The 25,415-nt window shown below is 41.3% G+C and overlaps 1 protein-coding gene across 3 annotated transcripts in view; it reads right to left on the bottom strand.

The window, feature by feature from the left end:
- CCHR11.PART0H12orf4 (chromosome chr11.part0 C12orf4 homolog) overlaps positions 1-25,415 on the bottom strand; it is a 919,017-nt gene that overhangs the window by 742,088 nt on the left and 151,514 nt on the right. For all 3 annotated transcript variants that reach the window (XM_044087562.1, XM_044087561.1, XM_044087563.1), the window contains one exon: positions 9,981-10,099. In XM_044087562.1, the coding sequence (XP_043943497.1) occupies positions 9,981-10,099 (119 nt within the window). The remainder of the gene's footprint in view (positions 1-9,980; positions 10,100-25,415) is intronic.

Below are 25,415 nucleotides of genomic sequence, written 5' to 3'. Positions count from 1 at the left end.
AAACCTTCATTTGAGTTACTGCCATACTTCTAGACTGTATTCAGTACACTGTAATCTTGATACAGCTCAAGCCAGATTACAATTGTCTGTGGGACTACACAACTACTATATGGCCTTCTAAGTCAGATGTGGTTAGAAATTTAGTACTTCTTTAAGTTGCTGGTAGTATTAGATCCAGATAAGCTTTAGTTAAAATGGTCTTTGCTTCATCTGTCTATTTAAGCACAATTACTTTGTATTATCCTTGCGTAACTTGAATACTGATCGTATATGCATTTTAAACAGTGCATTACTTAGTTTAATTTCAAGCAGACATAACTTTTACTATTACTCAATGTTAAGTGCTTGTGGCTGGTTACTTATCATTAGCTTAAGGTTTTGTGCAGTGGAATGGTATCCAATTAACTACTGGGGTCAGCATTTTGAAGAGTCGTGTAATTATTTCCAGAGCTATTGCTACAATATAAATATTTATTTTAAGGGTAAACAATAGCTATAATTCTGATATGCTAGTGCGCTCCAGCTAGTGTCAACATTACTGTAAAGAAAGACAAAGAAAAACACAATGGTACTGGAAAAGCACCATTAAACTCCCCTCCTGAAAAACTGTGTACATGCATGCGTGTGTGTGTGTGTGTGTGTGTGTGTGTGTGTGTGTGTGTGTGTGTGTGTGTGTGTGTGTGTGTGTGTGTGTGTGTGTGTGTGTGTGTTTGTCTCTGTCTAAAATAATCGATCAACTTTCAATTAGAGTTTGAAATATTTCACTAAGAGGTACTGAGGTGGCTGAAATCCTGTAGAGTCAGGATTATCACTCTGATTTGCAGCTGTACAATGTAAAGATTATTTGGATGCTGCAACTGTTGGCTATTAACTAAGCCTGCAGTGTGCCTTTATCATATCCTCTTACGGTCACTTGCCCTGCACATATTACTCGATGGTGCCAGTGTTATGATTTAAAGCCCATGCTGTCATATATTAACTGTCAGAGCAATGCAGATCACGAGGCCATACCCTTGTTTATCACACATCTAAAGAGGTTATTACATATATTTATACATTCAATATTTGATAACCCTCTTACACAGTTAAGGGTTTTAGGTGAGCAGGGGCTTATCATCATCATGGGCAGTGGACTGAAGGCAATGAAACTAAACCCAAGACTCAGCATAGCACCAAAAGACACACACAAGCACACATATGACATGCACAACTACTAGCAATTTGGAGACTCATTGATTCAACCACATCATATTTTTAGGTTGTGAGAGGAAAGCGGCACACTCAATACAACTCCATGGACACAGAGAGGATGTGCAGACTCTGCACAGCACAAAAGATACCCTGGCCCAGAAGCAGCAGCTCTGCTCCTCTGCTCCTAACTTGGTGACTATACTACAACAGTACCATTTGCATGGCAAAGGAAAACATTGTGAGCAAAGGAGGACATACTGGCATTATTTCGTTCACATAACTACAACCACATTTTAAATCACAAACAACCCATGAATGGAAAAAACTACAAGTAAAACCCTGATGGCCACTCATTTTACATTCTCTCCTAGAATACCACAGGGCAGGAATAGACTATGACACAAAAGAATGAAGTGTATGAACAGGCTGTGAGAAACAAAAGCAAAAGCTCAAGATAAAGTTACTAACAAATAATTAAGAAGGCATCTCTGACTACTAAGTATGTTTCTTTGCTAATGGAGAGAATCAGAGAAAGGGTTCATAGGTTCATACTAGGCTATCTGCCCTAGGGCATTTATAAGCCTAGCCAGAGTGTGTTTGGCTTTCGCCACCCATTTTAAATTAATTTTGCTATGCCCTTTTTCGAGGTTAGTATACTGTGCCTCTGTCTAACAGTGACACAGAAGTGATACCCGGGGTAAACCTACGATCTCCCATCCACTCATCAAGATTCCTCTTGAAGAGAGTCAATGAAGGACTCTGCCTAACCTGGACTGGGTTAGATAGTTAAGATAATTTTTGAAGACAGAGAGAGAGAGAGAGAGAGAGAGAGAGAGAGTGAAGGATAGGGTGGGGGAGTTTGCTTTTCTGAAAAAACTGGTTATCTGTTTTGTATGATACTTGCATGCAAGTCTAGACTGCAAAAGCTATGTATTATCATTTGTAGGCATTTCAGACATTTTTCATTCTTATCGCGTGATCAAAAACTGTAAACGGCGAACGCGTATTGAGCGAACCTGACTGGTCGAAACATCGAGCGCATAACACGGAAATCGCCGTAGGGAATATTTTTCCCTTTACTTCAATGCAGTGCAATCTCGGAGTAGGAATATTTAAGTAGCGGGGGTGTGGGGGGCGCAGCGTTTAGGTAAGTATAGTTTTTTATTTTTATTTTTTTATTATATTTTCGAAATTTCAAACATCGCTCATATGGTGTCGACCATATGATGTTCGATGTTTGAAACTTGTCGACCATATGATGTTCGATGTTTGAAACTTGTGAAAATATAATATAGACCCTCAGAGAAACACTCTCTTCCACTCTCTTGCTCCAACAACTGCTGCCTTGTACAAAAATAACCACTCCTTGTCAAACCATATTCCAGTTCTGACATTGTCACTGTCATATGCTGTTACAATGGAGCTACTTTACAATCTCAACTCTCACAAGCTCAGAACATACAAAGCTGCTCTGCAATAACTGAAAGTACAGAAGTTTTATTTATTTATTTGTAATTGTTTTTCTGGGTACAACACTGATCTACATGGACATTTTTCAGCCTCATCCTGGGAGCTCTGTCTGGTTAAGTTACTCGCTTGCAGTCACATGGTTAGGCAATGGAAACTGAGATAATCAAACTGCTCAACACTAGCTCTTTAATCCTCTGAGCTAACTGCAACGCAACTTTGAGTCCATGCGGGGTCAAAACATAAAATGTAGAAACATACACCACTACAGGTACAGTATAATATGGAAAAATTATACTACTAACTGCTAGTGTCCATGTAATACAGAGCTCCTCCAGTTATGAAAGACAATGTATTTTCAACACCTACTTGTTGAAAATAGAAATGTCTGAAATGCCTACAAATAATAATACATAGCTTTTGCAATCTAGAATTGCATGCAAATATCATACAAAACAGATAACCAGTTTTTGCAGAAAAGCAAACTCCCCCACCCTATCCTTCACTCTCTCTCTCTCTGTCTTCAAAAATTATCTTAACTCCAATGTTTTGCAACCTTAGAGAAAGGGAGATATTTGGTTTTACTTGATAACCACATACTTAGTCTTTCTCTGAGACTAAGCTACAAGAAAGCTAAAATATGGCAAAAAAAAAAAAACATGACAGAATGTTCATAGGTGTGTACTAGGCTAATGGCCCTGGAGCCTTTACAAGCCTAGCCCATAGGATTACCCTGGCATCGTACCACCTGACCTTAGTTCCTAGTGCCTCTGTCGAGTACAGCCACTTGAGTGATCACTGGGGTGAATTTTCTATTTCCCATCCACTCATCAAGATTTCTCTTGAAGAGGGCCAGTGAGGTGCTCTGCTTGACATCTATAGGAAGTTTATTCCATAGCATGGGCAGTCTCTGGGTTATGAACCTGTCCCTCCAGCATGTTCTGTTGTTTGTGGTAATGAGGTTGAGATCTCTAGAGCATGTGATGCGGGGGGATTGGGATTTCTTTAAATGTAGCACTTCTAATAGAGCTGGGTCAGACATGGCTTTGTAAGTCAAGCAGAGATTGCCTCTAAGTAAGTGATATTAGAGAGAACAGTTGGAGTTTTTTGAGTCTGTTCACATAGGACAAGTATTTAAGGCCTAGGATCCTCTTTGCAAGGTACTTCTGCGGCCTCTCCAGTTGTTGTAGGTGTCTAGTAAGGTACATGCCAAATGGGGCATTGTACTCAATGATTGGCCTAATGAGGGAAGAGTAGAGGGAGACAATGACCTCTTTCTTCCTGGATCCAAAACCCTTAGTAATGACATGTGCCACATAGGAAGGACTTTCTGACCACAGTGGCAACGTGGTGGTCAAAAGAGAGGTTGCTGTCAACCTGTGTTCCCAGATCTCTCATAACTCCTTCTGTGTTCAGTGGACTACAATCAATTTTGTAATTCAAGGGAACCAGGTTTTTCCCAAGGGGGATGACGACACATTTTTTGGCATTGAGCTTAAGGCCATGGTTCTGACACCAGTCACTGGTCTCATTGAGGCCTTTCTGTAGGATATCAACATCACTTGGGGAGCTAATAATAGCTCCCAACCTGCAATTATCTGCGAACTTTGTCAGACAGAGTCCCTTCGTGTTGGCCTGGACTTCAGAGAAGTAGATACCAAACAGAACAGGACCCAGGACCGAACCTTGTGGGACTCACTCCTGACTGGTCGGCAGTCTGACCTGGAGTCAGCTACTTTCACACTGTGGTTTCTATCTGCGAGTCAGTTTGCAACACACCTAGTGATACAGGGGTTGATGCCTAGCTTAGTAAGTTTTTCTATGATTCCTGAGTGGGGAATGGTATCAAAGGCCTTGGCCAGCTCAAGGTAGGCTGTATGAACTGCCTTATCTTCATCCACAGCTCTGGTGACTGATTCAAAGAAGTTGACCAAGTTCAGCAGGCATGATCTACCCTTCACAAAACCAAACTGTGTAGGATCCAGAGTTTGGAGATTCCCTATATCCTTGTTTGTTAGGTCCATGATGATACGTTCCATAGCTTTGCATATCAGACTCGTCAGGCTAATGGGGCGATAGCTCCCTGGGTCTGTAGTTGCTCCTCCTTTGTGGAGAGGGATGACTGTAGCAGTGCCCCATTCGGTAGGGACAAAGCCTGAGGTGAGGCTGTGATTGAACAGGGCACACAGGTGAGTTGCCAGTTCACTCTGTACTTCATGTAGAACACAGCCAGGAATACTGTCACGTCCCATAGAAGCTGTATTCTTGGCCATGGACAGTGCTGTATTAACCTGTGCAGCAGTAATACTGGGTGCCTGACAATCTACTGGTATTGTGATTCGCCCTTTGGGGGGCGAAAACAGGGTAAAATTAGCACTGAATCTGTCCGCCAGTATATTGGCAAAATCTGTTGGCTCAGTATAGGAGGTACCATTGTGCAGTAGCTCAGAGCAAATCTGGGTATTGCCATGAGGATTCTTTACATAACTATAGAAGGCCTTGTGGTTGTCTTTACTATCTGCTGCAATTCTGTTTTCATAGCTAGCTTTAGAGGATTTGATGAGGGGTCTCAACCTTTTGTTGAGGCTAAGGTAGTTTTTCCAGTCTTGGGACTTCACCTTATTCTGCATCAGTTTCCTCCTTCTGTTGTAGAGTTTGTTTATGGCAGGGGACCACCAGATTAGCTTCTCTTTTTTTTGAGGAGAGCATCTTAGTTCTATTGGGTATGGCGAGATCCATGCATTTGTGTACGTGTTCATACAGTGCATTGGTGTATGATTTGGTGGTCATGCAACTATTCTCCATTTGCATGGGTGCCGTGAAATTAGCCACCTCTGTTTTAAGGAGCCCAAAGTTAGATTTGGAGAAGTTTTTCATGGTGGTTACCTTTGTTTGGGGGGGGGTGGATTTCCAAGGTGATTCGTTTGTGATTGGATCTAACCAGGGAGGAGTTGACTATTGGTGTAGAGCAATGGTCGCCCATGTTAGTAATAACCAGGTCAAGGATGTTGCTACCTCTAGTGGGGGTAAGAATGAGCTGGTCCAGGGCATTAGAATTAATGAACTCCAGAAAGCATTGGGCAAGTGTATTGGTACATGAATAGTTTTCCCAGTTAATGGAGAGGTAGTTGAAGTCGCCCAATATGAGAGTGTTAGGTTGGACCCTAATATTCTCCAAGGTGCTTAGGAATGTGGAGTGTGAGTCTTGGGACATGGTTGGGGACCTATAGCAGGCTACGATCTGAATTGTTGTCAATGTTAGCTGCACCTGAAGTATCTCAGATGCGTTATGTTGGGCTACCAGTCGGGAGAACGCATCCTTTATGAATATGGAAACACCACCGCCTTTGGTGCTTCCGTCCAAGTTCTGAGGCCGAAAGGTGTGGAATGAGTTATAGCCTGGTAGTGCAGGGGTGCTTTCTGCTGCCTTGAACCAGGTCTCTGTTACAGCACAAATGTCGATGCTCTCCATTTTAAGGAGTGCTTCGAACGAGTGCATTTTGAGATTTGGACTTCCAGCATTGAGCAGCATGACCCTCAGATTACATTTGTTTGTAGCTGTTACAGTGGTAATTTGGTCTTTATAGCACCGCTAAAAAAGGCACTATAGGGGTGGCAAGAGCTCTGGCCAGTATCCAGAAGCCCAGGGGTGACAGATGCAGGCTATCACTGGCAAAGCATCGAGGTCTGTCAGTCATGTCATCCGAGGCAGACAGATACTGGATCCCCTTAGAATGGCACCAGAAACTTAGCCAATTGTTGAAATCAATCATTTACTGTTTGTACTGTGGTATCATTCTGGCTGATGGTAGGATGCTGCTCAGGGCTAGGGTCAAACCCGCCTGGGCTACATAATCCGAGAGCTCCTCCATGTGTCTTTTCATGTAGTCCAGGGAGATACGTCTCAGGTCATTTACACCCACATGCACAATGACACAGTCATATTTGTACCTGTTGTTGAAGGACCTGGGTGTGTGCGTTATGTGGCGGATCCTGGCATCTGACAGGTAGCTGACTGTTACTTTCTCCTTATTCAACCTACTTAGTGGGACATCAGTGTGCTCACTATCGAGTCACTTATGACTAGTGTGTTGGGCATGCTGTTTTGCCTCAGGGGCTTTGACTGAGTGACACACTGTTTAGAAGAGTTATGTGTCTTGTAATTAGTGTTGTGTTGTGGTGGTTGAGTGCATTTCTGCCGTGGAGGTCTCTGCTGTTTGGTTAGATTTTTATTGAGAGCCTCCGCGAAGGTGGGTGTGTGGTTTGTGTTTTTATGTGAAGGCAATGCTGGTGTGTGTTCTGGAGGGCTATGTATTCGGTGTGGTGCAAGTGATGACCTTCTCCTCCTGACCAGCTATTCCAGTCTTGGCTGGAGAGTGCGTGGCTTCCAATTTGGATATATAAGTGCATCTCTCACAAGTCTGAGTGTTGTGGGGTAAGAGGAGAGGGTTGTCAGTGTACATGAGGCAGTTGCTACATTGCCTCAGGATGGCCATGTTCACCAGGTTAATAGGAGAAAGGACAGGCAACTGACCTTTAGACATGCCTGGAGGGGTAGGCATTAATAAGTACTGGAGCTGTTTCCTTGTAGAACGTTTAGTGCTGGTAGCACTTTTGTGTGCTACAATAATTGCTACAAGAAGTCTGGTAAAGTGCTAAACTAATAAGCTAGTAAAAGTGCAGGAGAGGAGAGAACTAGCAGATCTAAGGGAAAAATTGAAGAGCAGACTTTGGCACTCCTCACAAGCTTACAAACCATCCTGGATACAGCAAATCTGTATTTGGACTAGATTTGTTACAAGAAAGGTGGGAAACAAGCGCAGATGTGGGCTTTTAAACCAGAAAGTTGAAAGAGATGGAAAAACTGCCCAAATGGTCAATAAACTACAATTTCTGGGCCACAAACCACTCCTCTTCTGGTAGATAGGCTACCTAGTACTTCCCACTCCCACTGATAAGCTAGAAGGCTTCTCTCCAACACAGAAAGGCTTGGGGGACTCAGAAGCTTACAAACAGTCCTGGATACAGCAAATCTGTACTTGGACTAGACTAGTTACAGGAAAGGTGGGTAACAAGTGCAAACGCGGGCTTTTAAACCAGAAAGTTGAAAGAGATGGAAAAACTGCCCAAACAGCTAATAAACTACAATTGCTGGGCCAGAAACCACTACTGTTGTGGGAGATAGGCTACCTAGTGCTTACCACTCCCACTAACAAGCTAGAAGACTTCCCTCCAACACAGAAAGGCTTGGGGGCTCAGAAGCTTACACACAGTCCTGGATACAGCAAATCTGTATATGGACTAGACTAGTTACAGGAAAGGCAGGAAACAAGCGCAAATGTGGGCTTTTAAACCAGAAAGTTGAAAGAGATGGAAAAACTGCCCAAACGGCCAATAAACTACAATTTCTGGGTCAAAACCCACTCCTCTTGTGGTAGATAGGCTACCTAGTGCTTACTGCTCCCACTGATAAGCTAGAAGGCTTCCCTCCAACACAGAAAGGCTTGGGGGGGGGGCTCAGAAGCTTACCAACAGTCCTGGACACAGCAAATCTGTATCTGGACTAGACTAGTTACAGGAAAGGTGGGAAACAAGCTTAGAATTTTTTTTCAGTGAAACAATTAAAAACAGAAAAATAAAATACAGTACTATCTTTAAAACTGCAAGTTTGTACTTAACTTCAGTTTTTAATACAGTTGATTGTAGACAGCCAAACCACTCAGATATTGAGCAGAAATTAAATTCCCAGCTATGGGGCTAACACTTAAAGCACAGAGAAACCCTCTAGGCTAAGAGTTAAATATCAAATAACAATGAAGTGGCAACAGCAATAACCCCCTCTAACTGCAGAGAGACAGACCGCAATATTCAGCAAAACAATTAAAAACAGAAAAATAAAATACAGTACTATCTTTAAAACTGCAAGTTTGTACTTAACTTCAGCTTCTAATACAGTTGATTGTAGCCAGCCAAACCAGTCAGATATTGAGCAGAAATGTGGGTAATGCATACTCTGCCTAGGATGGGAGTTACTGTTTGGTCATGACACTGAAGTTCAAGTCATCAAACCAGAATCCTTCATTATTACTGATAAATCTGTGAGGTACTCACAGTCTTGTGGTGTGTATTGCTATTATATAATAACATTATTTTAAAATAAAACAGCTTACTTTCTTAAAATAACTCCAGTATATAATGCAAACTCCACTGATGTTCCATCTTTCTATATTAAGTCAGTATGGATGGCCTAAACAGACGAGATACATTGTTCATGCACATGCTAATGAATGTGATGATGGATTTGAAGTATGCTGTGCATGTGTAGGTGACATCAGAGAGGAAAATACAGCGATGCATTTTCGAATACAATAAATTAAGCGGTATGTTCACTGCATAAGTAAGTGTATTTGTGTTGGGGGATACATTAAAGATAACACAAATGTTCAAGATGTGTATCACCACTAAGCAGCAAAACAATAGCAGCCTTAGCAGTAAATCTGTCTGGTAGCTGCAATGATTTGCACTTCATTTGCATACAATTACAGACAGTACTAGTAAGAATTATCAAGGTTTAGATAATGATCGGACAGATGGCATGCCCCCTGCAATAACAGGATTCATACTTTTGGTTGTTTTTACTGATTTACTTGATTGTGTCAGTACTTCAAAGAAGCTGACAGTTTCCATAATATTTCAGTAATGTGGTGTAGTCATATGCGATAACTGTTTCAAGCTTTTCAAGGTTTGACATTATCTTTCTACTGTTTTGAGTCTTTTTATTTCCAGCTGCATTTATAAAGTAAATCTTTTCTGTTCGTTTGGAAGACAATAAAAGCACAAATTTGTCTTCCCTTCAGATGTAGGTTTTACTTCCAAAAATTCTGTTTCTTCTCCCTCCCTGTGTCTAAACCATGCATTCCCAACAAAGTCTGATCATTCAAATAGTAAAATGCCTAAGTCTCTTACCATGCAACCTACCCTATTAGCCACAGTGATTTTTATCTTTGTGTCAAACAGCTACTATAAAATTAAATCAAGAGAAACTGAATACTAGGATTTCCATTTTTATTATTATTGATATTTTACTTATTTATTTACACTTTGCTGAATGGCTTAGTCCCACCAGGCCATCATCCTATTTTCAGAGTACACCCCTGTTTGTGTTCATATAAACTAGGGAAATTAGGCCAGGGCACTGATGAACGTCCCCAACCATGTTAGTTTACAATACTGCAATTAGCATGTGCTTGAAAAGTGGACTTTAAAGACCAGTCTATATGCCTTCTCAAAATTAAATAAAATAAAGCCATCTTATCCCTCACCTGATGGAGCTGTTTGGGTTCTTCAAGTCTTGATGCAGCTTTACCACCCATTCCTGATACTCTTGCTTTTGGATAGCTCTGATCTGCTTGAGCTCATTCGACCACTTATTTTCTAGTGCCTAAAAATGCAAATATCTCACAATGTTTATCTAGTAGTACATTTTACAGTCAGCCATCCAACAGAAGGAAAGGCATTCCTACGGTTATTTTACATGTGCTCCAATAACTGAAAATCCATGGCATGTAAGGCAATGCTCCCTACACTAAAGGGTGCAATTACAGAGGTAGATAAATGGTTTAGCAGGCAGTTACTTATCTATATTATAAAGGTCTGCTGTAAAAGTAAACAAAATATATCCAGTACTTACCACATCAGCTGATCTTCAAGAAAACTCACTGAAGTGGGTAACAGTCGGGAACTCCTTCATGAGACCTTCTCCTTCACACACTTCCTTCATTCATTAGTTCCGAGAATCGGTGGCAGGTGCACCTCCAGCCATTGTATACTATGGTGGTGTGCATTAGGTGTAGGAGGGTATGCCCAACTCCATGCTTCCGAGTTTTGCCCCAAGAAACTTAAATGAACACAAATGAAAGCCATAAAAATAGAATAAATGAGGATACAAAATTATACACTTGCCATACCTACAGGGCTAGCAACATGTAAGTTGAGAGGGGGCTATCCAAGAAAAGAGCAGTGACAGAATGGTAATAAATATTTTTATTTTACCTCTGTATTCACAGTTTGCTAACTGGGTTAACCCTGCTGAAAAAGTTTTCAGAGAAGACCATGGAAAAGAAACAAAACAGTATTTTGATACCAAAATACATTTAAGATCAAAAGAAAAAAAATTCAACTAATGTAACAGATATAAAGGCTAACCAGAAACATAGTTAATTAAGAATGTAACTGCAATAAATATATATAAGTTAGTTTACGTAAATACTTACAAAGCACATTTTTAACCGTGGATTATCCATATTAATGCCTGATATCTTGAATATACAAGTTACAATTTTCAAAACTGGCTATTTAGATAGCAGGATAACAAAGGATGATGCTGTTAGCAGCAATCCAATTTGAATAGCAAACGAGAAAAAAATATCTTCATGAAGTAACCCTCTTAGTGAAGGGCCCTCTCCCCCATGAATTCAGCCCCAAGGAAAAATGTGTGGTCCAATAATAGTTTCAAAACTATATTTAGTATGAAAATTTAATTAGTCATGAGAGCACTAGAACATTAAGACAGACCAAGTAATGGTCTATTCTAAAAGGGCTTTTACATCGGAGATCCTATGGGAGGAAATAACGGTAACAAAGAACAGTCTTCCAGAGATAACCCTCAAATTTGCTGAAATGGCTAAATCAAAAGGAGTATGGACTAACCTGTCAATCATTAAGTTCAATTTCCATGGAGATGAAACATTGTACAAAGGAGGGTAAACATGAAACACTCTATTCAGGAACTTAACAAACCTGTGCTTATCCATAATTCTGCATCTAGAGGACCACAATGAGCCAATATGACAAAAGCATACATGTTAACCATGGAACTACAGAAACGCAGATCAAGCATGTGTTTCAGACAAATGAAAATCTCTTGCTAGCTCAAGGACATAGGTGGGGCAGGATACTCCTCTGATCAGGAAAACTTCTTATATTTAAGAGAGCATGCATGTCTGTTGGGGAAACAATCACCTCTAAGGCCTCTATCACAACATAAAACAGAAACACAAACTCTGAAGTCAAAACCTTATCCAAACACGGAGCTATCTATAGCCTCAAACCAGGAAAACTCCATTGAATTACACCAGAATGGACTCCTGTACTGACTAGGACCTGACAGCATGAAAACGGATCTTTTGTCAATAAGGGATGAAATGATAACTTTTGGCCATACCTTTCATAGCCACAAAGGGGAAACAAGGTTAATCTTTAACCTTTCTTCTCTTAATATGGCTAGCAATAGCAGAGTCAGAGAGTAAGCTGGAAAGCAATATAAGAATTTACCCAACCACTGTGCTGAGAAGGCATCCAAGTCAAGCTCATCTCCCAGACTGGAATACCATCTGACAGAATACTCTAAAATCTTCACTTCCCTATGCATGTGAATGGCTGTGAAACCAAAAGCCCAGGTCAGTGGTCCACTGCTGGTCCTGTATCAGCTCTCTGCATAATACAGTATGACTGCATTCATGCCTACCAGCTTCCATGACATATCATAGTTCAGCTATCTGACCTATGCAGAAGGATTTCAAGTCTTAACACTCTCCTCAAAGCTTACTGAAGAAAAGCAATGCATTCAACTTAAACAGATTTACACAAAACTACCTATTCAAATTGCACCTGCTCTCCACTGTGTTCTCAACCAGAAAACAAGCTGTTGTCAGAATTACTGACAGGTTCAGTGCTAAACAGGGCAATTTTCCAAGAGTGATGGAAACAGTCCACCACTTCAAAGTCCAGTGATACATTCAACACCAGGAGTAGATTTATGAAAGAACAATGGATCAGCAACCATTGGCACTTTCCCATCGGGTGGAGAAATGTTTTCAAAAATGGATGGATGAGATGGTAAAGGTGGTAGTGTCAAGAGGCAAAGAATGCTATGAGCTTCAGTCAACTTCTGGCTCTTCATCTAAAATACCAGTGATACGATTCCCTGAGGTCTCTCCAAAGGCAAGAAAGATTATCCAAAAAAAAAAAAAAAAAAATCATACATCACACGTATGAAAAGAATCATCTGCAGGTAGACTAGCAAGGAGATTTCTCAAGTTTACTTACATTTCAAGCATAAAACAGGCAAGAAAAAGGACATGGTTACCAGGTCGTCTCAAAATTCACCAAGCACCAAATGTCCAAGACTGAGAACACTAGGAAATCTTTCTCTGCAATGCTTCTACCAACATGGCTGAAACCTTTCTGAATGCACTGTAGGCAGAAGACACCCCAAAAGACAGCACCTTGTATTGAAAATGGTGTTGACCCTATGCGAACTGGAGGAATCTCCTGCAGGGTTAGCTGACAATAATGACCCAAAAGGAATCTATCCTGTTCATAAAAAAAAATCTAAGTCCCATACAAACAAACAAAATGCATGATTCTGTGAAACTACACCATCTGGCAAACAAAACAACTGATGGGCCTGATATAATTGAGAAGGTCAAACCAATTCCATCATCTTTGAATGAGGAACATATGGAAATAAAATCCTTTACTTCTTTTAAAAAGAAGAACATGCACTAAGGCCCCTTAGAGGCTGAAATTGTTCTAGCAACAGTATGGAAACAAACTAGTCTCTTAAGGAAGCTCCTGAGGGAAATTAAGGGCTCCAAGACACTGCCTTCTGATACCACATCAAGAATCCATGTGTTTCCTGGCCCCATGGAATACAGGGATGGAGTCTTACCTATAACCCTGGTACCCATATTTGATTAGTGGCACTGACCCTGGAGGAGCCAGGTGAAAAAGATGGACTCTAGTGGTTCATGCTGTTAAAGTCATAAATAAATAACATTAAGAATTTACCTCATATGCCTTTAGTCAGGAACAACACTTCAGGATGTGCAAACAGAAATTTTATTTTTACAGCGCTGGGAGTTAGTCTTCATACTTCTTGATGAAGCATTCTCATTTTACATACAAAAACTGTAATTTTATACATTTTCTTATCAAACTGCTCATGCAATTTCATGACATTCTAATGATTGTGTCCCACAGAAAACTTTGCAAATGTCCTCATCCCTCGTGATTTTCGCCTCAGACTTCACGTGAACACCTTCCTATACATGATTCACCTGCTTCCAAGGGATGTTTCAAACCTACTCTAGCAACAACACACTCCTATCCTGGAGGAGTCAGGCTAACAAATTCCTTTTTGTAATATCTACATGCCTCACTTCATGCAACACATACTATTCTCTCTTATTACATACTAAAAGATTGCAGTTTAAAATGAACAGTGATACTGTGGCTTATGAAGCTGTATTTTCCCCAGCCCTGCATACAAATTATATTTGTTTTTTAACAATCATATTATAGCATCATTAATAAACTGAAATTAATATACATTTTAATAAGCTGGTCTTGTCCCATAACAGTTTTCTCCCTGTGATACTATCAGTGTCACACCATACATATAATTATATTTTTATTTTTTTAACTTGATAAAATACGCCTCAGCATCACAGTAGTCATCATCATTTTTTTTCAAAATAGAACTATCATTGATTTGTGCATGCAGTGGCATTTCATGTGCAGGTGAGGTTAAACATTTTGTAAACACAGCTTTTAGAATAGGAAATGCTAACATGATTACAAATATAATAAAAAGTACAATGACAATACCCTGGATTATGCTAGTTTTCAGGTTACTAAAAATACTGACCAACTAAGTGTCCAATTTTTGGATGTGCTGTCCAACTCTTTGGCTCTTTGTTCTATGAAGTTTGACAGTTTTTTCTGTTCATTATGATAGTCACTAATATATGAACAGCAACGACTCCTTATGAGGGCACATGACCCTCCCTTTTGCAGCAAGCATTATATCAAGTGCCATTCGATTCTGTAACACCACAGTTCGCATTTTAGTCATTTCTCGATTTGCCATCCTGATGTGATGTGAAGTTTTGTTAGCCACCTCCTGTAGAATTTGAGCAAGCATAGTGATTTCAAGCATTGTCCTTTGTGCTCCATACCCAGGATTAAAGACTGAAAATACTTGCTCTGCCCAGTAGATTGCTTGCTTATTTTTCAGTCTTCCTGCTGGTGGGGTTTTGAAATATTGAATAGCAGGAGTAATATAGCCTACAAAGCAACATTCAGATCAGTCTGTAGGCAACCAGCGGTAGGCATGATTACCACAGATGTAGTTACGGTCACTTATCATGCCCATGCTACGCCCCCAGTCATAGCTTTTTAAGTGCAAAGAGTTTAACAAGTTTTCATGCCTAGTGTCATTACATTTGCTTTTTTTCTACTGATACAGTCCCATTTCTGGCATAACATGTGTCTCCATGTTGTGTGGTTGCAAGATGAAGTGACACAACTTTTGAAAAAAAACAGTTACATTACGCCAGGTTAAGCTAATGTCATTAAGGTCCTTTTTAAATGACACCTATGATGCAGGGATGGGAATCACGGGAATCCCTGTCTTGGAATGATGAGGTATATGCAAACATATCCAGCAAGAAATTGTTTTCTCTCGACCAGTTTACAGAAGGGAACAGCAGCAGAAACAAATCAAAAGTACCTGTTGTCACTGGACTCATCATGGACTGCTACTGAAGGTGACCTTCTCACTGGGCAGATGATTTATCTGTCACACCTTGATCTCCCTCTGTTGGTTGGGATGATTTGTCTAGGGTCCCCACATGACAGGTATTCTTGCAATAAGACAAATAGATCCACGTTGGTAGTCCTGCACAGCAAACTGCAGTCATTAGCAGGACCTGAAAAGGCCCCTTCCACCTTGGACTGAGGCCGTTTTTCCTCTGGAACATTTTTTTATGTAGACCCAATCAGCCAGTTTAAGTTGATGACAGAGTTGGTCAGGAGGCTTTGGTAATGCAGCTTTTACTGTTTGAGGATACTGCTGCAAAAATTTGAGGAGTCTCCTACAATAACAAATGAGAGCATCTGACAAAGTTAAATCAGCATTGTCCACTGGAGGGGTAGCTGGAAGGGCCATGAGTCTTTTCATTAATATCTCATATAGACTCAATTTTCTGGTGGCATTTACTGAGGCCCTCATACTCATTAATGCTAATGGAAGGGCTTTGGGGCACTTTAAGTGGGTTTCAGCACAAATCTTCGAAATTTTATTTTTAAGGGTCCTGTTTACCCTTTCCACTAATCCAGATGACTGGGGATGGTTGAGACAGTGAAGACTCAACTTAGTATTAAAAGCTTTACATAACTCTTTAAACAGATTATTATTAAAATGAGTTTCCTGGTCACTGTTAACAATGCTGGGTATACCGGATTTCAGTACATAATCAGATAACAATTTTATAATAACTGTGACTGCATCAGCTTTGTGACATGGGTAAGCTTTCACCCATGCTGAAAACATACACACTACCACCAAAATAAATAGTAAATTATTAGTCTTAGGCATCTGAATGAAATCCAGTTGTATATTAACAAAAGGTCCCCAGGGTGGAGGCAAACATGCAGATTTGCTGTTGGCATGTTTGCTTATGTTATATTCCAAATACTACAATTTTGTACATACTGAAGTATCAAAGAGGAGACATGAGGGGCATACCAACTTTGGGTAATCTGATTAAATAAAGCTGTCTTACCTGTATGGGCCGGCAGATAATATGCCCTTACCAAGTAAGGTAGCAAAGAGGCAGGCACCACCAGTCAGCCGTCCAGATGTCGCCATATGCCATTAGAGGATTTTTTTACATCCATCCCTGAGCCACCTCAGAACTTTTCCCTGTGATGCTTCAGCTTGAAAGGCTGACAACTTTTTAAAATCAAACACATCATTACTGTTGGAGTTTGTCATAGTTACATGCACAGATCTTTACAACAATCTTCTACTGCTTGTTTAACAGCTTGGTCTGCCAAATTATTGCCCTTTGTTACAGCATCTATTCCCTTTTGAGCACAACATTTGATTACAGACAGCTTTTTAGGTAACAAAAGTGCATCTAACAATGATTTTATGTACCCTGAATTTTTAATTTGATTTCCTGAAGAGGTTAAAAACCCTCTCTCTCTCCAAAGTTGCCCAAAGTTATGTACCACCCCGAAAGCATAACGGCTGTCTATAAAAATACTGGCCACCTTGTCTTTGGCTAACTCACAGGCTTTTTGCAAAGCCACTAGCTCAGCTATTTGAGCAGAGTGAACACCCTCTAATCTTTGTTGCAACAACATTGTTTCCTCTGTGCAGACTGCTATTCCCGAGATCAACTTTACTGTTTGATCGCTTCAACAGGAACCATCTATAAACAGATGCATGTCAGCATTGGGTATAGGAGTGTCCTTTAAGTCCTCCCTAGAAGAAAGCAAACAGTTAGTTACACACACAATCATGCTCTTTACCATCCTCAGCAGTAGGCAACAGAGATGCAGGATTTAGAAAAGGGCAGCAGATCAGAGAAATAGATGGATCAGAAAGAAGTTCATATCTACTTAGACATGCAGTCAAGAAGGGATGAGATTTATTTTAAGTAATAAAGATGATTCAGAGTGACTCTGAGATATTAAATGACCAAGATAATGTACCTGAGGTAACCATAGCCGTAATTGTTTTTTCTGTTGACACTTTGTGTCCTTTTTTTGCAAGGATAGTCAGAAGATGCAAGGTATTTCTTGCAAGAATAGTCAGAAAATGCATGGAATTCTGTTAACATTGCTGAAAGGAATTTGGTGCTATCAGTAAATTTACACATTATACTAAGACAGACCCACAACACTTCCACGGTGGTGCAGCGGTAGCATTGTTGCCTCACAGCAAGAGGTTCTCCCATTCGATTCTCGGCTTGGGTTGGGAGTGTCTTCTGTGTGGAATCTGCATGTCCTCCCCGCGGTCGAGTGGGTGTTCGAAAGACATGCTTTGAATGGGCGTACCTTCGTTGAAGGTTGGGCGTCGGGCTGGCAACTCGACACCATAAAAACCAACTGCCAATCATTAGCGGACTGGAGTTCCGCTGTGGCGACCCCTAACCGGGAAAAGCCGAAAGACAGACAAACATACTAAGACAGACCCACCAGAAAATATCACATTCTCCAAATTTTTTGTAGAATTTGAGAAAATAATGAAGAAGATTCAGTATATCCTTGTGGCAACAGTGTTCAGGTATATTGCTGTCCCTGATAAGTAAAAGCAAACAGAAACTGACTGTCAGGGTGACTACGTATAGAAAAGAATGCTGAACATAAATCTATCACAGAAAAGTAACTAGCTGTAGGTGATATGCAACTCAGTATTGTTGATGGATTTGGAACAACAGGAAAAGTAGGTAGTACTGCATTACTTACAGTCCAAGTCTTGTACAAATCTATAAGTATCCTTTCCTGGCTTTTTCGCTGGAAAAATAGGAGTATTACAAGGGCTTTTGGCTGGTAATATTATTTCTTGCTGTATTAGAGACTGAATTACAGATTTGATTCCCTGCTCTGCTTCTGGCTTTAATGGATATTGTGGAACTCTGGGGAGAGGTTTTGATGGATTTAATTTTATTTTTACTGGTTTTGCTGATTTTAGTATACCTACTTCATTTGCATGCTTAACCCACAAGTTGGCAGGTACCTGCTGTAGTAACTCTTTAATTGCCTGTTTGCTTCCAGGAGGCTGTTCTTCAGCTTATGCTAAAACTGCCAATACTTACCCCCTTTGACTATGTTGGAACATTTAGATACACCCCTTCTGGGGTACAGTAAATAGTACAACCCAACTTATAACAAATCTCTTCCTAGTAGGTTTACTGGTGCAGTAGTACTCAAATGAAAAGAATGCTTTTCTTCAATCGGACCTAAAGAAATGGGGATGGGTTCTGAAACAGGTTACGTAACAGTAGCATTTATTACACCAACTGCCTTTACTTTGTTTTTATACTGGTATTTAACTGTCTGAAGTAACTTTTAATACAGACCTAGTGTTGCCAGTTTTACCAATTGGCTTTGCATTTAGTTTTACTTTAACATAGGGACATAGGGTCTTTTAGTGGCAGCAAAGGGATTAAGATTTATTTTTGTTTTATTACCCCACCATAGTCAGTACGGTGATTTGCAGCACTTAGTATGGACTTTTAGTCTTCTTCCTGCCAGTCTATAAGCACTTGTTTTGTTTTATTTTGTACAGGGCTTGCAAACCCGGCACAAAGGCAACTGCAACAGCTGGTTTAGCTTGTTCATTTGGATCTGACATTTCTAAATGTTTAGCAAACACTGCTTTAAGATTACTCAAATAATCTGCAGGGGCTTTTTCTTTATTTTTGCCTACATGCCTGACACACTTGTATAATTTACCAGTGCTATCCTTTTATTTATTAGTGCATTTCCTGTGGGAATAAAATTTATTTTAGCCTTTTTAAGTAACTGTGTTTTTATTTCATTGGAGTAACTTTCTGAAGCATCTGGTTTAAATTTGTCAAAGTAGGGCTGTAATATTTTTTTCCCGATTCCTCCTTAAACTTTTATGGATTTTTTTTTATTTTTCTTTCAGTAAGAAAACATTTAGACATAGTATGCAAATCAGCATTAGCCCCCCCCACACACATTTTTTTTAAGGTGCCAAAAAATCTTTTGCAGATGCAATAGCCTCTTGTCCTACCCTATCATGTGAGCGCTTATGATGAGCCACAGGAGTGTCAAACACTAGTGCTCCTGTTGGAGAGGTACAAGCTTGTTGAGAATGAGAGGAAGAAGGAAGGAAAAAAAAGTACAGTTTTGTACCTACCATAAATGTAGATGTTCGAAGATCCACATTGCTGCAGTCCTTACACTTGGGTAGTCCGCTGTCCTCGGTCGGCCCGAATATCAAAGTATTAGGCTGACGTCGGTCAAGGCGCTTAAGACTGACATCAGAACGTCAGGGTACAAAAGCGCATGACCGACGTCATATCCTCAGTCTTTTCTTGCCCCAGATGTCAGAAGACCCTAAACAGAAAGGTCAAAAACCAAAAGACAGCAAAAAACAACCAAACCCCCTGTACTAACCATATGTACAATATATACAATACTCACAATATGTACAACCCAAACCACACAACCGCCTCTAACTACAGAGGGGAAGGAGGGAGGGTAAATTGGACTGCAGCAATGTGGATCTTCGAACATCTACATTTATGGTAGGTACAAAACTGTACTATGTTCTTCATCTCACATTGCTGCAGTCCTTACACTTGGATAGAATCCCAAAGCAGAGATAAGGGAGGATGGCAAAACTATAAAGCAGTAGGAGCTGCCAAAATGCCCTGTAAAATTGCAGTGGCAAAACCAGCCCTCGATTTAGAGTAAAGTGGAAGGTGATAATGCTTAGAGAAAGTATGCACTGAACTCCAAGTAGCTGCCTCCAAAATATCTTTAGTTGCCACCCCCCTTAAAAAAGCTGTAGAAGTGGCAGTAGCCCTAGTGGAATGAGGCCTAATCCCAGCTGGAACCTCCTTGCCATGATGGGAATAACAGAAAGCAATACAAAACCCAATCCACTTAGAAATAGTTTGTTTTGACACAGGCTTGCCCTGAGAACCCAAAGCAAAAGAAACAAACAACTGCTGAGACTGCCTGAACCCTTTAGTTCTGCTCAAATAATATCGCAACTGCCTGTGTATATCCAAAGTGTGCAAAATCTTCTCCCCTTTATTTTGGGGGTTTGCATAAAAAGTAGGCAAATGAATAGTTTGGTTTAAAGCCACACTAGAAACCACTTTAGGCATAAAGGAAGGATTAGTACGCAAGGATACCCTATCCTTATGGAAAATTAAGAAAGGCTCAACTGCCATAAGGGCCTGTAATTCAGAAACCCTTCTCGCAGAGGTAATGGCCAACAAAAAGCAGTCTTCCATGATAAATATTTCAACTCAGCAGTAGCTGCAGGCTCAAAAGGTTGTAGAGTGAGTTTCTCCAACACAAAATTGAGATCCCAAGCAGGAGTAGGAGCTCTCCGTGGGGGTCTTATATTCTTTGCCCTCTAAGGAATTGCTTAAACAAAGGATGAGAAAACAATGGTGGGTCACAATCATAGTGAGCAGAAATTGCTGCAGCATGAATCTTAATAGAAGAGAAGGACAAACCTTTGTCCAGTAACTCAGTAAGATATTGAAGAGCCACACTTAAATTAGGCTTAGAAACATCAAATTCCTTTGCTGTACTCCAAAATAAAAATCTCTTCCATTTATCTGCGTACACTTTCCTTGTACTAGGCCTTCTGGCCTCCAAAATAACATTCAAAACTTGCTGTGGCAGCTGAGACCCTCCAGGGTTTAAAACAGAATATGCCAGGCTGTCAGGTGAAGAGATTGAAGTTTGACATTGAGTAAATGACTGTTCTCCTGAGACAGCAGGTGTGGGATCGAAGGCAAAGGCCATGGAGGCTGCCGTACCAGACTTCTCAGTAATGGGTACCAGTGCTGTCGAGGCCAATCTGGAGCTATTAAAATCATCTTTGGCTTGTCCTGTCTGACCTTCAGGAGTACCTTTGGGAGGAGAGGCAGAGGTGGAAAGGCATACACATGAAGATTGTTCCAATTGAATGAAAGAGCATCCACTTTCCAAGCTGTGGGATGAAACGTTTTTGTGCAAAACTTTGGCAGCTGGTAGTTTAGTGGAGAAGCGAACAGATCTATGTCTGGAGTTCCCCATAACACTGTCAATTTCTGAAATACATGAGGATCCAATTTCCACTCGTGGGGATCCATAATTTGCCTGCTCAACACATCTGCTAAGGAGTTCTGTGCTCCCGGCAGAAACCTTGCCTGAAGATTTAGCTGTAAACTGAGAGCAGTCTCCCACAAAATCATTGCTTGTCTGCATAGAGGATAAGAATGTGTTCCCCCTTGCTTGTTGATGTACCACATGACAGTTGTGTTGTCTGTTAGAATCAACACCTGCCCTGGAAGAAGTAAATCCTTGAAAGCTATTAATGCAAATTGGACTGCTAACATCTCCTTCAAGTTGATATGTAGATGCTGAAGTCTGGCAGGCCACGTGACTTGTACCCACTTTCCATTTAGATGAGCTCCCCAAGCTTTGTCTGAGGCATCTGTCGTTAGAATCTGACTCGCCTCTGGCCGGGTCACAGAGAGTCCCTTGTTTAGGTGACATTCCTGAGCCCACCACAAAAATTCCTTTTGAATGCAAGGTATTATTTGAATGACAGTGTCCATATCTTGGCAGTGCTGTGTCCATACATTTTTGAGATACCATTGCAGCTTCCTCATATGCAGTTTGGCATTGGGAAGCACCAGAATACAAGATGCCATGAACCCCAAGGCTTGAAGGACTGTCCTTGCAGTCAGCCTGGACTGATGAGACAATTGATGGAAGTAAAGAGAAAGATTCTTTTGTTTGTCCAGGGTCAAAAAGGCCATCTGGGATGCTGTATTCAGTCTCACACCCAGAAAGCACATGTCCTGAGAGGGTACTAGACTGGACTTTATTTCGTTCACAGAATACCCCAGGCATCTTAGCACTGCTATCACATATTGCAAATAATGAAGAAGTTCGTCCTTTCCTTGGGCCAGAATCAGGCAATCGTCCAAATAAGGATAGATCTGTATTCCTCTTAGCCTGAAGAAAGCTATCACTGGAGCCAGAACCTTCGTGAACACTCTGGATGCAGTAGATAAGCCAAAGGGCAATGCAGAGAACTGATAATGAGAAGTCCCAGCTCACGCAGATACTTCCTGCAACTTAGCCTGATAGGAACATGAAGGTAAGCCTCCTTGAGATCCAGAGTCACCATCCAGTGATCTTTGCCCAGCAGAGGTAAAAGCTGTTGTAACGTCAACATTTTGAACTTGGGAATGTCCAGATAAGTGTTGAGGATAGATAAATCCAAAATTGGTCTCCACGTGTTCCCCTTCTTTGGTACTAGGAACAGGCGAGAATAAAATCCTAGGCCCACTTCTGGCAGAGGGACCGGTTTATGGCCCCTATTTGGAGCAGCAGAGAAATTTGCTTGCAAGCCTCTAGTCTTTGCTGAGGAGGAACGTCCGGCATGCCTTTGAAAGGAGGCAAGGTATGGAAATAAAACCTGTAACCTTGGTGTATGATATCCAATACCCATCTGTCTTGGGTAATCAAATTCCAATTTTCCCTGAAGAGTGCCAACCTTCCTCCCAAAGGTGCTGCCAGGCAAGAAGGATCTGGCAGCTGAAAAGGTAGGTCATTGGGCCTGTTTACGAAAGGACTGGCCCCTGCCCTCACCTGAAGATTGTGCAGGAGAACTCCCTGTTCTAGGCCTGAAGGAGCTCTGAGCTCTGCCCCTACCACGTCTAGATCTACCCCTAGACTGTGAATCATAATAAGGGTATGTCCACCCCTTAGCAGGCCAATTCCTACTAAACTTCGGAGGCTGGACTTGCAAAAAATCTTTAACAGTCTGCATAGATTTAGCCTTGTCTTCCATTTTCTTCAAGACTGACTCAACAGGTGAACCAAACAACACATCAGACTGTAAAGGAGCATCCAAAATCCTTGTCTTAACATGTTCAGATAAATTCTGATCCCTCAACCAGGCGTGCCTGCGAAGAACAGACCCAGTGGCAGCCACCCTAGACGAGGCCTGTACAGCATCAAAACCACATTGTAAAGAATGCCTACCCACCTGTTCAGAGACATGTACTAAATCTTGTAACTCCTTACACTCAATGCCTTCCGCCAGAGCAACTACCTTAGACTTCAGTTGAGAAAGTAGATAATTCTGATATTTCAACATGTGAAACTGGCAATTCAAAGCCCTCATAGCTAAGGTGGAAGAAGTATAGACTTTCTTTCCCCATCTATCCAAAGCTCTGGCCTCTTTATCTGGAGGAACCGGATTTTTTACAACAGAGGCCTTGACACCCTTAGGTCCCTGACTAACAGTTTCTGGGTCCGCCCTAGGACTCTTATAAAGATATTTATGAGCCTCAGGTACCCTATAATACCTATCCGGTTTAACAGGAGCAGGAGGCAAAGAATCAGGATTAAGTGAAGCCTCCGCAAACACATCTTCCACAACATCTAGAACAGGAGGTATAGCCAAAGGCCTATGCTGGGGTAAAAGCAAAACTCCTAAGCCTTTTCCTGGAATCAGAGAAGTCTTGACCTTCCCACTTAAAATGTTCCCTCATGGAATGAAGAGTCTCTGAAAAAGAAAAATCCTCTGGAGGAGAAGCAGAAGGGGTAGAATCATCTGCATCAGAATCAGAATAAGGAGAGTACTCCTGCAAGTCTTCGGCCAAGACTCTGAAACATCTGAAGGCTGCTCAAAACTCCCCAACTCTGGTTCCACCCTAGGCCTCTTATCTGGAGGGGGCAAAGAACCTCTAATCAAAGTAATTAAATCTTCTGCCATTTTAAGCATGTGCTTCTTGGGCACAGATCCTGAAGAACTAGGAGTGACACCAACAGAAGCTAAACCTGGCCTGCCTCTGGGAGAAGCCTTAGAAACAGAAGGAGAGGGCCTAACCACCTTAGGAAGGGAGGGGAGTACAGTAACCTGAGAAGCCCCATCAGCCTGACCTGCCTCCTGGGAGGCCACATCCTGCAATAACAAAGTCTCCCCCTGGGACTCCAGAGAAGCCTCCGGCGGAACCACCGGTTCCACTGACGCCTCTAAAGAACCGGCATCCGGTACGGACGACTCTTCCTGCCTGGGTTAAGCTGCCTTGTCTTTGCGCTTCTTCGAAGAAGCGGGCGTCGGAGCGTCCGACGGCATCTTATAATTGCACCGCTTCCCAAAGACCAACCTGGCACAATCCAACCTTCGCTTAATAGTGCGCTTATTGAACCTAGCACAAAAGCGACACCCAACAACGTCGTGCTCAGGCCCCAAACAAGGAATACACAAAGTATGATAATCTCTATGCGGTATCTGTTTCCCACAAGAAATACAGTTATTCACTTTTTCTGACATCCGGTAAACCACTGAGGCAAGAAAAAACTAAAATATTCCCCAACGGGGTACTTAGCCAACTTTGACTCAGTCTGAAACTCCGAATTCGAAAAATTTCAGAACGCCGAACGGCACTTGCAACGCTGCTTCTGCATCGGACCATGCGGCAAAAAAGACTGAGGATATGACGTCGGTCATGCGCTTTTGTACCCTGACGTTCTGATGTCAGTCTTAAGCTCCTTGACCGACGTCAGCCTAATACTTTGATATTCGGGCCGACCGAGGACAGCGGACTACCCAAGTGTAAGGACTGCAGCAATGTGAGATGAAGAACATCTTTTTAACTGCAGATGCTGTTCTAAAGATGAGAGCTAACAGCAGAACTAAGTTGAGGTGTAAAAGTACCATGCTGACCTTGTGCTCAAAAAATGCAGAGGTCTGAGAAACAGCAGAATCTTGTACAGGAGCCACCTGTACCAGTACATATGGGGGTGGGGTGCAGTAGCTACTGAAGGATTATCCTCCTCTTTAGATGTTTCTGCTTTTTGGCCATTTTCAGTTTGTTCCAAACTTGCAAAGACAGGATAAAGGCATCCCTTTTTACTGGTCTGTACTGCCTTTTTAACCTCTCTTACTTGTTGAAACAATTTCTTATTAACATCCTGCAACCCTCTTAATGCTGACTCCTTTTCCCTTTTAAGTGCTTTACTGTACCAAGAATAAAATGCTGTCATTTGTTCCCCACTTGCTTGACTTTGCTTTTTTTTCCAAAATGCCTTTCAATGTCAGCAATTTAGTCTTCTCATAAATTCCATTTAATGGAAATACCTCACCAGCACAATTTTTAGTAAGCTGAAACCAGTCATACAGATAT

The sequence above is a fragment of the Protopterus annectens genome, chromosome 11.part0 (genome assembly GCF_019279795.1).
Source record: "Protopterus annectens isolate FY-2018-M chromosome 11.part0, PAN1.0, whole genome shotgun sequence".
NCBI classification, from domain to species: domain Eukaryota; kingdom Metazoa; phylum Chordata; order Ceratodontiformes; family Protopteridae; genus Protopterus; species Protopterus annectens.
Note: the sequence above shows the minus strand (reverse complement) of the source record. Positions and strands in the feature narration are given on the sequence as shown.